At 43.4% G+C, this 15,127-nt stretch overlaps 2 protein-coding genes across 4 annotated transcripts; one reads left to right on the top strand and one right to left on the bottom strand.

The window, feature by feature from the left end:
- Positions 1–320: 320 nt before the first annotated feature.
- Positions 321–9,107, top strand: LOC117581719. Of its 3 annotated transcripts, none has more exons than XM_034269099.1 (4): positions 321–470; positions 5,183–5,270; positions 5,639–5,964; positions 6,033–9,107. In XM_034269099.1, the coding sequence occupies exons 2-4, from the start codon at positions 5,261–5,263 to the stop codon at positions 6,717–6,719; spliced, it is 1,023 nt and encodes a 340-aa protein (XP_034124990.1). In that variant the 5' UTR covers positions 321–470; positions 5,183–5,260; the 3' UTR covers positions 6,720–9,107. The 3 variants fall into 3 exon arrangements, with proteins under 3 accessions (XP_034124990.1, XP_034124989.1, XP_034124988.1); XM_034269098.1 differs by lacking the exon at positions 321–470 and adding an exon at positions 1,106–1,324; XM_034269097.1 differs by lacking the exon at positions 321–470 and adding an exon at positions 4,875–5,104.
- A 321-nt stretch (positions 9,108–9,428) lies between these two features.
- On the bottom strand, positions 9,429–12,281 carry LOC117581718 (zinc finger and BTB domain-containing protein 11). The gene is made up of 4 exons (XM_034269096.1): positions 12,157–12,281; positions 11,376–12,089; positions 10,300–11,317; positions 9,429–10,242 (listed from the first exon to the last, which is right to left on the bottom strand). The coding sequence occupies exons 1-4, from the start codon at positions 12,196–12,198 to the stop codon at positions 9,722–9,724; spliced, it is 2,295 nt and encodes a 764-aa protein (XP_034124987.1). The 5' UTR covers positions 12,199–12,281; the 3' UTR covers positions 9,429–9,721.
- Between the last annotated feature and the right edge of the window lie 2,846 nt (positions 12,282–15,127).

The following is a 15,127-nucleotide window of genomic DNA, read 5'->3' as shown; positions in this document are numbered from 1 at the left end:
TCACACAAACCAGAAATTATTACCTCCGCACCTTTTTCGTCGTCATATGATGCATAATGTTTGTCTGGCATATTAGTTATGAGTACTACGGCATGCACAGTACAGCAAAATTCGACGGCACGCTCCAAATCTATCGGTTAAAACGCTAAGCTGGCATCTCTGGCAGCGACACGGCATGTCTCGCGTCAATTGTGACGTCATCACAGCTCATCCACACTCTGTTGTTACTTCTGTTTTTTTTTTGTTGTTGTCGCGGTTATAAGCGGGCCATTAATTTGTTGCTGCTCTCCCATCTATCGCTCGAACGTGTGGAATCCAATTTAATTGCAAAACGCCAAACAAATGGGAACATATCACAAATAAAAGATGTGATTGTGCAGTGAAACAGTTGCTGTTAAATGGTTAACAAGTCTCAAGTGCCGTGGAATCACTATTCATGATGACGCGCTCTAAGGCAACAACAAAAGCTGGTGAGTATGAGTGGGGGGTGTATGTAGATTGTGTTGGATAGTGTGACGTGTACGACTTGACATTGAAAAGTTAATTGCATTAGACGATTGCAAAAATGTCTGTTGGGTTTACTTTTTATGCAATGCACTCACAAACGTGCACAGAGAGGATTTATATGGAAGAGCGTAAGAGAGAATAAGAGAGAGATTTCCAGCAGTGTTTGCTTTGCTACAACTTGTACATGAAGGGTATGATGTTTTCAGTAAATGTTTGCCAGAGCCATTAGAAAGTCAATAAAACTAGACTTTGAACGTGGCCCATGCATTTTTTGTGGCCCGTCGCATTTCTATATACCATGTGTGCATAAACAACAGAGACGTTATTTTTACAAGGGTATCAAAGCATAGACCCGAGCAGCGAGTATTCCCTTTATGTGTAGCGTTTTTGTTGCGTTTTCCTTGTGTAGTTTCTGGCGTAAAAGCGAACAGAGCGAGAGAGAACAAGAATGCTCTCTCATTGCGCTTGTTTTGTCAATTCTCCAAAACGCGTCGCGTGCTCCACACACACATACTCGCTCACGCCACCCACCCACCCCCACGGCCTACAGTCTGCTGCTGTGGGGCTCCGTTCGCAGTCGCTGCCGCTGCTGGTAAATTGTAGTAAAGAGAGCTCCAGTCCAGCCATTCATCGTTCGTCACTCACTGCCTGCTGCTGTTGCCTGCTGGCCCCTGGCTGTGTAGAAGTTTTTCCATTTTCCTGTCGTGTCGAGGATATAAAATTTTTGTGCAAAAAGCAGTTGCAACATTTCGTAATTGTGCCCCCTCCGTGAACCTCTGCCCCAGGCCCATAAGGAAAGGAGAGGCAGGCGACCCAAGTAAGTGTAAAATGGATTAACGGTGAATTCTCTGTCCACTAGTTTTTTTGGCATTGCATTGCGTGCAGCATGCCACTATTTTGAGTGTTTGTGTGCGATTTGTGTGTAAAGTGTAAGTGTGCAAAATGTTATAGAAGGAAAAATTGGAAAAATCCTTGTGGAGTTGCAAGCCCAGTGCTAAATTTAGACCTGAAGCAAGGCTGCAACACGCAGTCGCTGCGCTGCCTGTGCCTTTGCCTGCTGCCTCCCCGAAGAACACCCACACCAGAGTGGAAATTGTAGCCACATGCATACGTCAGACGCTCGCTCGCTCTCTTCTGTCTTCTGTTGTGTATACGTGTTCGCTTGTGTGTGTGTGGTATGAATGGAACAAAAGTACTTGCTGCTGCTAATTCTGCTGCAGTCGCTGCCTCTTTGCCAGACTTTGTTCTCTCTCTCTCTCTCTCGCTCTGAGTGTATATGTTTGTTAGGGGAGGGGGAGCTTCGGATAAACGATGCTCTGCAAAAGCCGTTTACGTTTTGTGGCACGTAGTGTGTCGTAGTATTTTCCCCGTAAATTGAAAGCAAATTGAAAGCGGATTGCACAATGAAATCTAGAGGGGGAAAAGGGGTAACAGGAATAATAGAAAAATGTGTAAGGTAATACGAAAATATGTGAAGAAATACACCCCATACAGGAAAAGAGTAGAAAAATATTTGGTGAAAATTCACGAAACCGAACAAAGTTGTAGAAAAACTACACAAAAAATTTAAAAAATGTGGAAAAATACACAAAATATAGGAAAAATGTAGGAATGATAAAACAAAAAGTAGCAATAGCACCAGAAACCAGTCTGCTCCTCGTTGCACGTTGCAAGTTTCAGTTGCAGTGGCATAGCCGCCGCGGCCATGTTCGTGCGTAGTTTTCCATGCCATGTTTCCACATTCGGCGGATCGTTGTATTTTTTTGTTTTTTGTTGTAGCTGCAGCTCAAAACAATTTCTCATATCATCATTGCAACGAGTTTCGCACGCTTCGTTTTATTTGGCTTTTTTGTTGATGTTGCACGAGTAGAGTACTCGTACTCTTCTCTGGGTCTCCACATTACTACGAGACCCCGGGTATGTGTGTATGTGCCTGCCACAACCTGCCCGCTGTTGCTGCTGCTGCTTCTGCTGCCTTGGCTTCTTCTTCTGCTTATAACTACTAAGGTGCGGATCAGAAGTTTAAAGCAGTACATTATAAGAAAATATATTTTATATTTTTAGGTTTTACGATTTGAATATGTTACTAATTCGATTCCTCCGATTGCCAAAGAAATGAACAGACTTCAAGGTCAATCTGTGAATCAAATCTCCCAGCGCAGAGTCCGATTATATTTTTAGAGTGACTGTCTGTCACTTTATTAGTCCCTTTGTTCGTCGCGATTAAGAGCTGTTTATTTATATTTATATGTATATTTTTATTTCCACAAGAATCCAATTTAAAACTTCTGGTTGTGAAGCATTAAATTGCCTGTGTTTATCAAAAGTTAGATATTTACATGATTATACAGCGCAAACATTATACACATTGAACTGAAATTGGTCTTAAATGTGTCATTCATTTCGTATTCGTATCAAATATGTTTTATAGTCGTCGAGATAAGACTAGAAGTAAACAACCTTGGATGCGAGGGTGAATGAGTAAACATTTATGGTTTGTATTCTTTGCAAAACGACACCACAGAAATATAATGACAAGGTTCCTGCAACTTGAAAGTGTGCATTTCTTATGGCACGCACCTTATGAGGTTGTTGGGGGCACGAGTTGTGCGCAAAACCAAACACGATGCCTCTGCTCTGGCATGGTCGGGCCCCACAAACCAACATAACCCTACACACCCCTTCTCTTAATCATTGTTATCTCTCTCTCTCTCTCTGTGCTTCCATATTCTCCCTCTCACACACTCGCATTCAAGTAAGTGCACTGTAGTGTGCCCGGCAGCGTTACCAGACTGTTGCAATTGTTTTGTGGGAATGGGAAAAGAATTCAATGAATGGGAAAACAATGGCATACAAAGGGGTACAATTTCAAAGAAAAATATACCAAGAGTGATAATTTGTTCAATTAATTACGAATAGTATGAATGCATTATCAACCCTCAATCATTGTGTGCAACTTTGTTGAAACTATAAACAATGGTTTCATTTTAAATTGGTCAAAGTTCAATTGCCTTTAATCTATTATTTCGTAAGGAAAAGATTAATGTAATCTACGAAGAGGCATTTTGAATAAATTATTCTCAAATGGTGAATGATTTAATAAATATTAATTGAGATAATTGGAATCACATATTTACATCTTCCTAAAATGTGTCTGGTAGAACATTATTCGCACCCATCTGGCAGCCCCGTGCTAGGCCGTTGCATGCCGCCTACACACACCTACACAAGCAGCCGTGTACATACACACAGACAGAAACTGCAAGTGAGAAGAAAATCAGCCGATGCGCCAGGGGTATGGCTCTGGACAGTGGGGGGCTTGGGGCAAGCTCCAGCGCCAGCGCAGAGATTTCGAGAGACAGTGTTGCCCTGCTACATTGTGACCATAATTTTTCAGTTTGAGCGCAGCACTAGCCGGTGACGGGCGAAGCGATAGTAACACGTAGTAACTATAATCCCAGCCAGCCAACCAAGAATCCTGGCGTGGGCGGACACAACCGTTACAAAACGGTTTTTGCAAGTGCAATTTGTTTCATAGAAAGATGGACAGAACCGGGCGAGAGAGAACAACTAAAGAAAGTGAAAATGGAATATAATGAACTTTTCTGATTGCTGTGCGAAAAAAAAGCAGCGACACCACATAGTCAGACACGGATACGGATGGGACACGCACACGTTGTCCTTTTTTTTTTTGGATTCCTGGTCGTCTGGCTTCCGTTATACAAAAATCAATAATTCCGTGCTGTATAACTTACGGCGAAAGGTGCGCGCTCGCATCGGACTCGAGTGGCGTTCGGCTCTTCCCGTTAGTGCAGTCGGGTCGCCATCGCAGTCGCAGTCCCCTCCGGTGGGGGTGGGTAGCGGGTGTTACAACAAAAATCGTACAACCCATAGTCCGCGTGGTGGAGGCGGAACGTGATTGAAATATTTGCACAAAAAGGAAACGGCGCTTACACTTTACACGCGCCAAGCGCCCAACAGCGTAGGCGGCAAACGAAAGAGAGAGAGAGAGAAACAGCAAGAAGAAGAGATAGAGAGAGAGAGAGTGTGGGGAGAATTGGAGCTCGTGGCGTGAGTGCAGAAAGAGAGCTGGAGCTCGTGCTTGACAGAAGAGAGAGATTGAGCGTTTCTCTGCCGTTCGTTCTCGTGAATCAGGAAGCAAAAGACCACATACATTCTGCCCCATGTGTTGGGGACATATTGGCCAGTGGGAGCAGCAGGGAGGGACAGACGAGGCATAGAAAGAGCGTGTAAAACGTAACGGGGCAAAAAAGTTGTAGTATGTAGTAATAGTAGAAGAGAAGCAGAGAAGAAAATAACAAAACACATATACGCGCTGCGCTGCCCGCTGCTAACGTTGAAGTTGACGTAGACGCTGACGTCGACGGTGACTGTGGCTGTGACTGCAACGTAGTCGTAGTAAGTTTTTCCGCCGTAATTGTGGGAGTGTGTATGTGCGTGAGCGTGTCGGTGTGCGTGTATGGAATGTATAATATATACCATATAAAGCACATAGCGAGAAATCATGATAAAGTTTGTCAGGCAGAAAAATCGCGAGAATCCATTAAAGGCATCGAAAAATTTTCTTCGTAAAAAGGTTCGATATTGGAAATACCCTTCTTATTATTCGAAATCTAAATAATCGGTAAATTTCTCCCCGTCTTATCCCCCGCAGCGTGAATCGAATGACTCTGGAACCGAATCGGATGGTGAACTCCTCGATGTGGAAAAACAACGTCACTTAGACGTGGATATGGAAACTAGTAAGTGCGACAGAGCAAACCCGTTTCTGGAAACCAAATTTCAAATTTTTGGAGTTAAAATGTTTTGAAATGGCCGAAATAGACACCGTTTCGTAAAAACCGGTTACGGACAATTTTGTAAGCTTAGAAATGCAATCGTAAGACAAATTTTATCCGTGTCCCACACTGTTAACAATGAAATCAACAATTAATTACCAAAACTAAATCTTTTAGAATCACTTTAAAAGTACATTTAATTAGTTGATTCTTACGGTTTTCTACACTATTACTGTTGGTCACAAATAATGTAAACATTTTCCAACACTGGACATTTTCAGCACTTGTTAGCAATTATCATATTTTAACAGAAATGTCTTGTACTTTTGTAGCTGTCGCTGGCCAAAAACCAATTTCTCCTGCAATGATGTGTCACCACCAGACAACGTCATCCTGCGCCCATCTCATGTACGATCAGCACAGCTCCGAGGAGGAATTGGAGGTGATCAATGGGCCATCGACGGTGGCAGGCCATGGCACCACGACCGTGACGGGCGCTTCGTGTGCTTCGCGACTCTCCAATCGTGGGTGCACCTCCTCCCTCGACACGGAGGCGCCCTACGAGGAACGGGCCACCACATCCAACTCGAAGCGTTCCAGCTCAACGCTGATGGTGGAGAACCGTAAACGGTCCTTGGCCCACAGCTCCGACGATGAGGTGAGTATGTTTGAGAATATTGTAAGGATTCTGATGTCTGATCTGTGGTCTTTGTATTTGTTTTATAGTTACGCAATTCGCTGGAGCCGATTTTGACGCCCGTGAATTTTCGCACATCGCCGCCATTGGAGGCATTCAAGCCAAATCGTAGCCATATGATGTTCCGCTCCACAACGCCACTGATATTATCGGAGGCCAGATGTGGCATCGAAAATATTAAATTATGTGATAATAGTGTAAACGAGGAGAATGGCGACAACGGCGGCGGCGGCGCCAGCGGCGGTGGCAATGGCAACCATAGCAAATGCCCAAAGCTGGGCGGAGCTGTGGGTGGTGGCAACGAGAACGAGCCGAGTGTGATCAAGGCGTGCAGCAGCTCCCTGAAGATGAGCAACAGCAGCCACCACATCTATCAGCCGCAGCCCAAGTATAATTTCCACTACAATAGCTCGCGGAGTAGTCCGGCCAGCACCACCGGCCTGGATATGGAGGTGCGCTCGGTTAGTCCTCCCGCGAAACTGTTCCACTGCGCCATTTCGCCCAGGCGTCGTCCTAGTAATAATTCGGGTTCGGCTGCAGCGGCAGGCACATCAGCCCCAACCACAACATCATCGACGGGCACATCATCATCCACAGCAGCTACAACAACACACAATGCTGCCAATGCCGCAAGCGCCGCCGCTGCCACTCAGAGACTGCAGCGACCGCATCGGCCGTGTTTAGATTTTGATAAGATGCAGCAGGTGAGCCTCTAATGCAGAGCGCGCTAACAGCGAAGAAAAGGATCGAATGGAAAGGGGAAGGGAAAAGGCAAATCAAAGACTTTTTATACGAAACCACAACCACAACCACAGCTACAGCTACATCTACAACAAGAACACAAACTGCAAATAGAGACAGCAACTGTACCTAACGGTTAAGGGCGGCCCAGCTGATGCTTGGCAGCACTGGCCGTCCGATTAGGAGCGCCCTCTACACGACATCAGACATCGCGTCTCAAGGCAAACACAAAAAAATACAGAAAAGAAAACAGCAACAGACAGAGAGGAGAAACCAGCAACACAACAGCAACAGCAAGGATAAAAATATCATCAAATCAAATTATATAAAGCTAAAGGTAATTCAAATTTTAAATGCAAACAAAACCTAAAATTTACAATAGATGCAGCTATTTTTTCACAATTTTAAACTGAACAAGAAACAAGAAACAAAAAAATCGTATGAAAAAGTTAAGAAAATGCAGAACAAGAGCCAAGCGCAGAGCAGAGCAAAGGAGGTGACAGCAGCAGTCGGGGCTGTGTAAAGAATGATTTAAGATTTAGATGTAGCAACTACAAAAATGGAGAAAATCTGCAGAATTCTGTAAAAGAAAAAAACCAAAACTGTAAACTGTAAATATTGTATTTGTGTGGGAAAACCAAAAAAACTTTTGAAGAAATTGGCAAGCCAAGAAAAGAGAAAAGGAGAAAAACATTTTATGAACTGTGGAAAGAAGAAAGTATTTTAATTTTTTTAAAAACCAAGAATCTATGTGGTGATGTAGACAGAAGACTCAAACTTATAAAACAAAACAAAACAAAACAAAAGAAAAGAAAAGAAGGGAAAAAGAGCAAAATTATATTTCTATAAATTGAAGAAGGAAAGGAACTGTGAGCGGTTAGAGGGAGCAGAGAAAGTGAGGAAAAGACAGTGGGAAAATAGCGTAGCAAACACTTGGGACGCAGAAAAATAGTAACAGTAACAGTAACAGCAACAATGTGAAGCAACAATAGCAACTAAAAGAAAAAACAGTAACACAAATACAGAAAAAAACAGAATAATAATGAACAAGGAACCTTTTGTATGATGTATGTATGATGAAAACCGAAGGCCGATACAAACTGTCCAACCACGACGGTTGTAAAAACAGTTAAATATGTGTGTTAATGTACAACATGAAATAGCAAGCTATTTTATAAAACAATATTCTAATTATCCACAATGTAAGAAAAAACCGATCGGAAGAAAAACACAGAAAACAGAATACAAAACCAAAAAGCTGCCATCAAACCATCATGCATGCGATTAAAGCTCTTCAGTTTTACCAATATGATTGATGATTGATGAGGGGAGGATTTGATGACTACAGTAAACGCAACAACACACCACACGAACAATTGGCAACTGTTTGCAGGCTCATATGTGTATTAGTAAAGCATACTTAACATTTTCTTTGTCAACTAAATGAAGAAACAAAAGCGAAATGCTACAAAATAAGCCCATATTCAATTTAAAGATTACCAATTTAAAACAAAAAACTAAACAAACAACCAGTAAATGTGTGCATCCATAGCAAAAGCAAAAGTAACGAAAAAACATAAATTTTTAAGTACCATATATATGTATGTATGTAAAACCAAGACACAACAAAAACAAAAATGAAGAAATATTCAAAGTAATGCTAATTTTAAATCATATTTACGAACAACAGGCAGGCAAAATTTCAGTTCACTCCCAAAACGTAGTCGCAAAATGTTTCGTATGCTAATTTTTCAATAGCCATACCATCATACCCGTTAAAAACAAAATATTTCACACACACACCATAAGGATCCATAAAGACACACACACACTCAGAACACTCAACCTACCAAAACAGCATAATCCACACCACCAAGACACCAAGAAACCAAGAATATATATAATGATTAATAAAGAAAGAGTAATGGAGAGAATGAACCATCAGGCAAAGTTAGGATCAAGCTGGGAGAGTGCAGGATACTGATACTAGGAATGCAGTTTTCATAATTTTTAATTAATTATTAATTAACACAAGCAGAGGAAGAAGGATGGAGAATGTGAAGAACGATCATCATCACTGGATGAAGATGAACGATGAACAGAGGAAGAATTATATTATATATGGAAGATAAATGGAAGATATCATGGACTGAGCGTACATTAAAGCAGGAGAGAAGAGAAGCATGTGAAGCAACCAATACTAGGATTTTAGTTTATAATTCTTAAGAGAGAAACATTGTGAAATAACGAATTATGAAAGGAAAGCACACACAAATCTATGGAAATGTATGGCTGCTGGAGCAGGTTTATGTTGAATATTTTTGAGAAACAAAACAAAAAACTGAACGATAACGATGAATGATGAAGATGAATGATAAACAAAAAAAAGAGAAATACAAATTATGTTGTAAACAAAAAGAATACAAAGATTTCATTGAGTTTAGGGCACGTTGTCAGGCGACGGCCCCAGACACTTGTGTTGTACATAGTTACATTAATATTAACGATATATATATACATGTATATATATACAGGCATATATATATGTATATGTATCTTACTCATTAACATCTAAGTCGATGAACGGTACAAGTGCAAAAACAGAGAAAGAGAAAAAAAAAAAAAAAGACAAGAGAAAAACATGAAAACTAATAAAGAAATGCTCTGCAATAGAATTTCGATGGACTTGTTTTTTATTCAACTGCCAGCTGGGGAGACACCAGCAATGTGTGGAATATCTGGGGATGTCTTCGCGCGAAAAGATTGGAACATTTACGAGTAAAAGCCATGGTTTACGTATTTGATATTTACAAATTGTGTGGTTTGGTACAAACATCTTAGGATTTTTAGTTAATAATTTACTAGTACAAAAGGTTATGTTACACAAAGATGGAGCATACCAAAAAGTATTTATGCGATTTCAATGTGTGGTTTAATCATTGCTAATACTATATTGAAGAACCTTGGGCCAGCAGGGCTATAAGCCGAGAATTTCCTGCTCTGATTCGTCGCACAAGGCGTCAGACTTATGTTTACGGTTGGCAACCGCCACCACTTCCTCCTCCTCTTCATTCTCATTTGGAATCTGGTCTTTGATTTGCTTCAGCTTCTTTTTCTTGACTTTTGTGGCGGGGGCCTGACTATTTCTGGAGGGATCGTGAATGCGGGAATGCCGCTTGAGATCCCCCGAGACGCGAAATCGCTTCTGGCATACCTCGCACTCGTGCGGTCGCTCTCCCGTGTGCACCTTGACGTGGCTCAGAAGGTAAGAACTTGCACGAAACGTCTTGTCGCAGTACTGGCAGGCGTAGTTCCGCTCGCTGGTGTGGATCCGACGGTGCAGCACCAGGGAGTACCTTCGGGAGAAGCTCTTGCCGCAGAACTCACACATGTGGGCCTTGATGTCGCTGTGTCTGGAGATGATGTGATACTTGAGATCGCCCCACTGTCGGAACTTGTAATCACATTTCTCGCACTCAAAGGGCTTTACGCCAGAGTCTGTTGAGGAAAAAAAGATTTAAATGAGTTTGTTATTAGTTGGGGGCTAACTCTTACGTGTTTTCTCGTGTGCTGTGAGCGCACTTTGGTTGTAGAAGGATCTTTCGCAGCTTCTGCACTTGTGCGAACGCTCCTGGTTGTGTGTATATTGATGATATTTGAGGGCATTGTATGAATTGAAGTCCCTGTTGCATTTCTCACAAAAGTGTTTCCTCCTCGCTTTGCTCGGGGACTCTTCGCTGGGACTTGTGTCTATGCTCTCCATGGCATAGCCATCGGTAACGTCTTCATCCTCTCTGTCGATTTCTTCACTTTCAAATGGTGAGGGCGGTGCGCTGTCGTCAGGCATTTCATCAGCCTCCAGTTTGTAGGCTGCTTCGTGTAGGACTAGGGGGGAACGACGCAGCTGTTCAATGGCCGAGCCAGGCGGTGGCGCAAGAGGAGGTGCCGGAGAGGTGCAGCACATTGGTGGCGCCACCAGCAAAGGCTGCTCAATCCCCTCGATGGGCTTTTCCAGCTTCTCCATTTTGACGTCATTTGATTCCTCGCGTTTGCTGGCATTGAGAAAATCCAAATCCATCTGCTCCGCTTCATTGGGATGATCCTCTTTGAGCAGCGGCGTTGTCGCCTGCTCCGCTGTCACTGGAGGCGGCTCCCCAGGCAGCAGCAGGCCCGGGAATGTGATGTCGCTGAAGTTGTTGTTAAACCAGGGCGCTCGTATCGTGGCGGTGCTTAGCTCCAGATCCACCAGCTCATCGCAAGTGTCCTCAATGGACACCTTGTCCACTACGTTCCGTATGCCCTCGAGCATGTCCTCAGTGTCACTGAACTCTACATCATCCACAACGGGCACCACAACGTTGACGTTGGGCGTGCTGCTGCTGGCACCCACTGAATTCATTTTGTCTGTGGCCTCGCCATGCATCACCATATTGACGCCAACATCGTTGACATTTACAGGCACACCCACGCCCACGCCCACATCGTGATCCACATGACTGATGGGATGAAAGTTCTCAAAGTTCAGCTGAACATCTTGAAAGACCTGATCCAGTTTGGCCTGCTCCTGCTGCAGCTGTAGGGGAATAGGGACAGGGATTAGCAATCGAAATATATCAGTGGGACAGACTCACCTTATCCTGTGACGAGAGACCGCACATGTCCAGTGGCTCCTTCTGCTGCTCTTGTTGCTGCTGTTGTATGGGCACTTCCAGTCGCTGCTCCATGGCCATTGGTGGCTCATAATGCTGCTTGAGATGTGCAAAGAAATCCAACTGTGTGTGCACTGCATAGCCACAGATCTCACAGCTATAGAGAGCGGCCGCCCCGACCGGCACATGCTGAACCACATGCTTGTGCTGCTGTTGCTGCTGATGCTGCAGCTCCATCTCCGCTTCGATGTTGCCCTTGAGCTTCCTCGAAATGCGCTTCTTGTGTGGCAGCACCTTGCGGGCATTGGTCGTCAGAGCATTGTGCACATACAGCAGATCATCATCGTCGACGGCGTGCAGACCCGTCGAGACATCGATGGGCACTGTGGGCTCTATGGCCAGGGCTGGGAAGGCAGGCTGCGGCACTTGCTGGGACACCACCGGACCCACTACACTGTCCCCCGACGAGGACTCGTTCACATGCTTGTTCACAAACTGGAAAATTGTGTTGTGAAAATTCAGCTCCGGCGTCAGGGCATCCTTCTCCACGTAGCCGCCAGTCCCATCACTCGGGGTGTTTCCTGTGCTGGTTGTCAGGTTGGTGGGTCCCTCGGCTTTGGGAAACACGCCCGTGTGATCGATTAGATCCATAATAAAGTGATTTGGATCCCGCATTAGCTCCGAGGCCAGCAGCGTCTATTTATGGGATGCACACCAGAAAATCAGTTAAATTACACTCCAAAATTCCATTCCATGTACTCACGTGATCAATGTACTGCTGTGCGTCCACTTCTTTGCGCTCCATTTTCCTTGTTTCACACGATAATTCATTAAATTCATTAAATTCGAAATGTACAAACAAAGTTGAGCAGTGTGACCACGGAGTTATCGATCAAATATACCAACGCACCCTCGGAAATATACCCAAATATGCCCTTGCATTTTCAAAATATCCTGTAAATATACCGTGAATTTTAAATTATTTTCCTCGATTTTATGTTGATATGTTTATTTGATATTACTAGCTGGTTAGGAGTTTCCGCGCTAAAACTATAATTTTATCCGAATTGTCCATCAATTCTCCACAAGAGTGGCTGGTCAACCAACAAAAAAGGCATAAAACGTTACGTGAGTGGGAAAGGTTTGCTTGTTGTTGCTTATCAACAATATAAATATGGAATTTAATATACTGAGGAAATTCATTAATATACAATGAACTCAATTTCATAGTCAAAATATCCTGAATAGTATAGTATACCTTAAGTTGAGCAAAAAAATTATTCAATTTAGTGATTAGTGCTGGGAAGCAGCTGTTAGCCATTTCCACAACCTGCTATTGGCGTCGCTGCGCTAAGTGCTGGCTAATGCAGAAACTTAGCTAGTTTCGCAACCAGAAGCTGGGCGCGGAGTTTAAAATGTTTATGGTTTAATTTATTATAACAAGATGGGATTGTAAAAGGGCAGGAATATACCATAATAGTAGATGACTAGACTAGATGACTCTTCATTAACTTAGCCTAAACGAGCATATCTCTCATAAAGTCAATAATGTGCCCATAGATATGGCTCTCAAAATCCAAAAATATTCCCTCGTAGCTGCAGTCGAGTTTGACTTTAATCAGTGGCGCCCCAGATATTGATTTCACTGGACTGATGGTATGCGGCAGCTTCAAGGCGTAGAGCAGTCTGATGGCCTTCTCCCTCTCAGTCTTAAAGGTGTTGGAATTAATAATTTTGAAGCCCTCCTCCTTGAGCTCCTTCGGTAGGTTCTTGAAATAGTTGTGACGATCGCACATTGGGATGGGCTTCGTCTCGTATTCGTATTTTTTTATTAGTTCCCGAAATGTCGCGAATTTGCGTTTCCTTTGAACTTTATCCTCGAATTCAAAGAAGTCATCTGCTGGTTCCTCTTTTACAGCACTGGCTGGCTCTGCGACACTGGCGACATTTTCGATGACTCTGCTCACGTGGATCTGAGGACTGGGTTCGGGTACTTCCTCGACCGTTACACTTCTTTGTTCTTCTTCAGAGATTGGGGAACCTTGACTGCTTGCATCTGAAGACACTGAGCTGTAAACGTCTTCCACGGGACTACTCTCTGAACCTTCCGTTATGTGGAGAACCCTCAATGCACTGCACAAGCCCTGCGACCCATGCGATCCGCCGCTCACTGGCAATATTGGCAGGGAGAGCGTTGTCTGGAAACTTGAGCTTAGCACCTCTACAATGGGCACATTCTCCAGGACTCTGTCTCCCATTCGCACATTCGTGGTGGGTGCCTCTTCTGGGATGCTCCTCTCTAGCAGCTGCAAGTTCAATTCACTGGCGATGGACTCACTAGTGGATGCCAGGAGCAGCAGCTCCCGCAAACTGTTTAATTGCTTGATCTTGAGCAGGCGCAACTCCCAGTAGATGTCCCCCTCGCGGATGTATGGCATAAAGTCCTTTTCTTGCAGCAGTACTCGCACCGCAGGATGCACCAGTATCTGCAGCCAAACTTGTCTTGCAGCCACGTGCGCGGCTGTTTTCTTTGTACGGCCTGTCGGTGGGGAAGTTAAAAATCTTTTGGACACTCAAACATCACCAACGGGGGGAGTGCTCTACCAACGCCATAGCCTGACATGCCCTGATGATTGATTTTGCAGCGAAAAACTATATTTGGTTCCACAGCAAATTCGAATTTTGGCATATTTAGCTTCAACTTTTCGCTGAATTCTTTCAGGTACGTCACGAAATTGCGGGAATCCATTTTGAACAGCACGAGTTATAAATTACAAGCTTTATTTTCGCCTTTTTCTTTTGCTTTATGCTGTCACAGCAGTTAAATTGAATGACATTCCAGTTATTTTTAGTGTTGAGTAATGCTATAATCATATTTAGATAGTGTTGAAAAGCGTTCTTACTAATATTAATATGGAATTGGTTCTACCGAGCCGCCTTCATGGATCTGGTGGAAGACAATGATTGGATTAAAGTCAACCTTAATTTATTTTATTTGTAAAACCAAATGTTATCTTCCTGCGCTTAATCCAGCCCATCCCAATCCATCTTTTTTTCAGCAGTAAAATGTAAAATTTTTGCTTAGTTCCAATCACGCTACATAAATTTCTCTAGAAAAAAAATAACTTCACCGAAGAGTGCAACATCAAAGTATAGATCTTCGGCTGCTTGGAAACTGCCACTCCGAGGGTGGCTGTCAAGGTGCCTCTTGATCGATTCCTCTACAGATACAGATTCCAATGTTATTGTTATGATTCGATGGAATTCGTGTGCGTAATTTTCGGATTTTGATCTAAACAAGAGCCGTGTGATATTTATTTTTACACACCCGCCAGACCACAGCGGAGTCTACAGTCAGTCACTCCAGCGGAGAGCAGATCAAAGATATATTGTCTAATAATTGTTTATTAAACATAAAAAGACTTAAGGCTGTGGCGAAGTGCTAAGCAGCCGGCGGTCGTCACATGGGATTGTCGAAAAAGTGTTCATTAAATGTTATGGAGTTTTTGCGGTTTGTCTCTCCGACAACCGAGCATTCAGAAACTATAAATATCAACTGGAACATATGGCTCAACCACTGACTGGGCTCCCAAATTGGTGCGCCCCAAGCCCTCTGATCCCGTTTACCATAAATATGTTGATATATCACTGAGCAGGATTAGCTTCCTGTTTGCATCCATCTGGAGATCGCTCATGTTCATGGGGCCAGGGATGGAGTGGAGTGGAGGGGAGCA

The sequence above is a fragment of the Drosophila guanche genome, unplaced genomic scaffold (genome assembly GCF_900245975.1).
Source record: "Drosophila guanche unplaced genomic scaffold, DGUA_6, whole genome shotgun sequence".
NCBI lineage: Eukaryota > Metazoa > Arthropoda > Insecta > Diptera > Drosophilidae > Drosophila > Drosophila guanche.
This window is presented reverse-complemented; position numbering and strand designations above follow the sequence as displayed.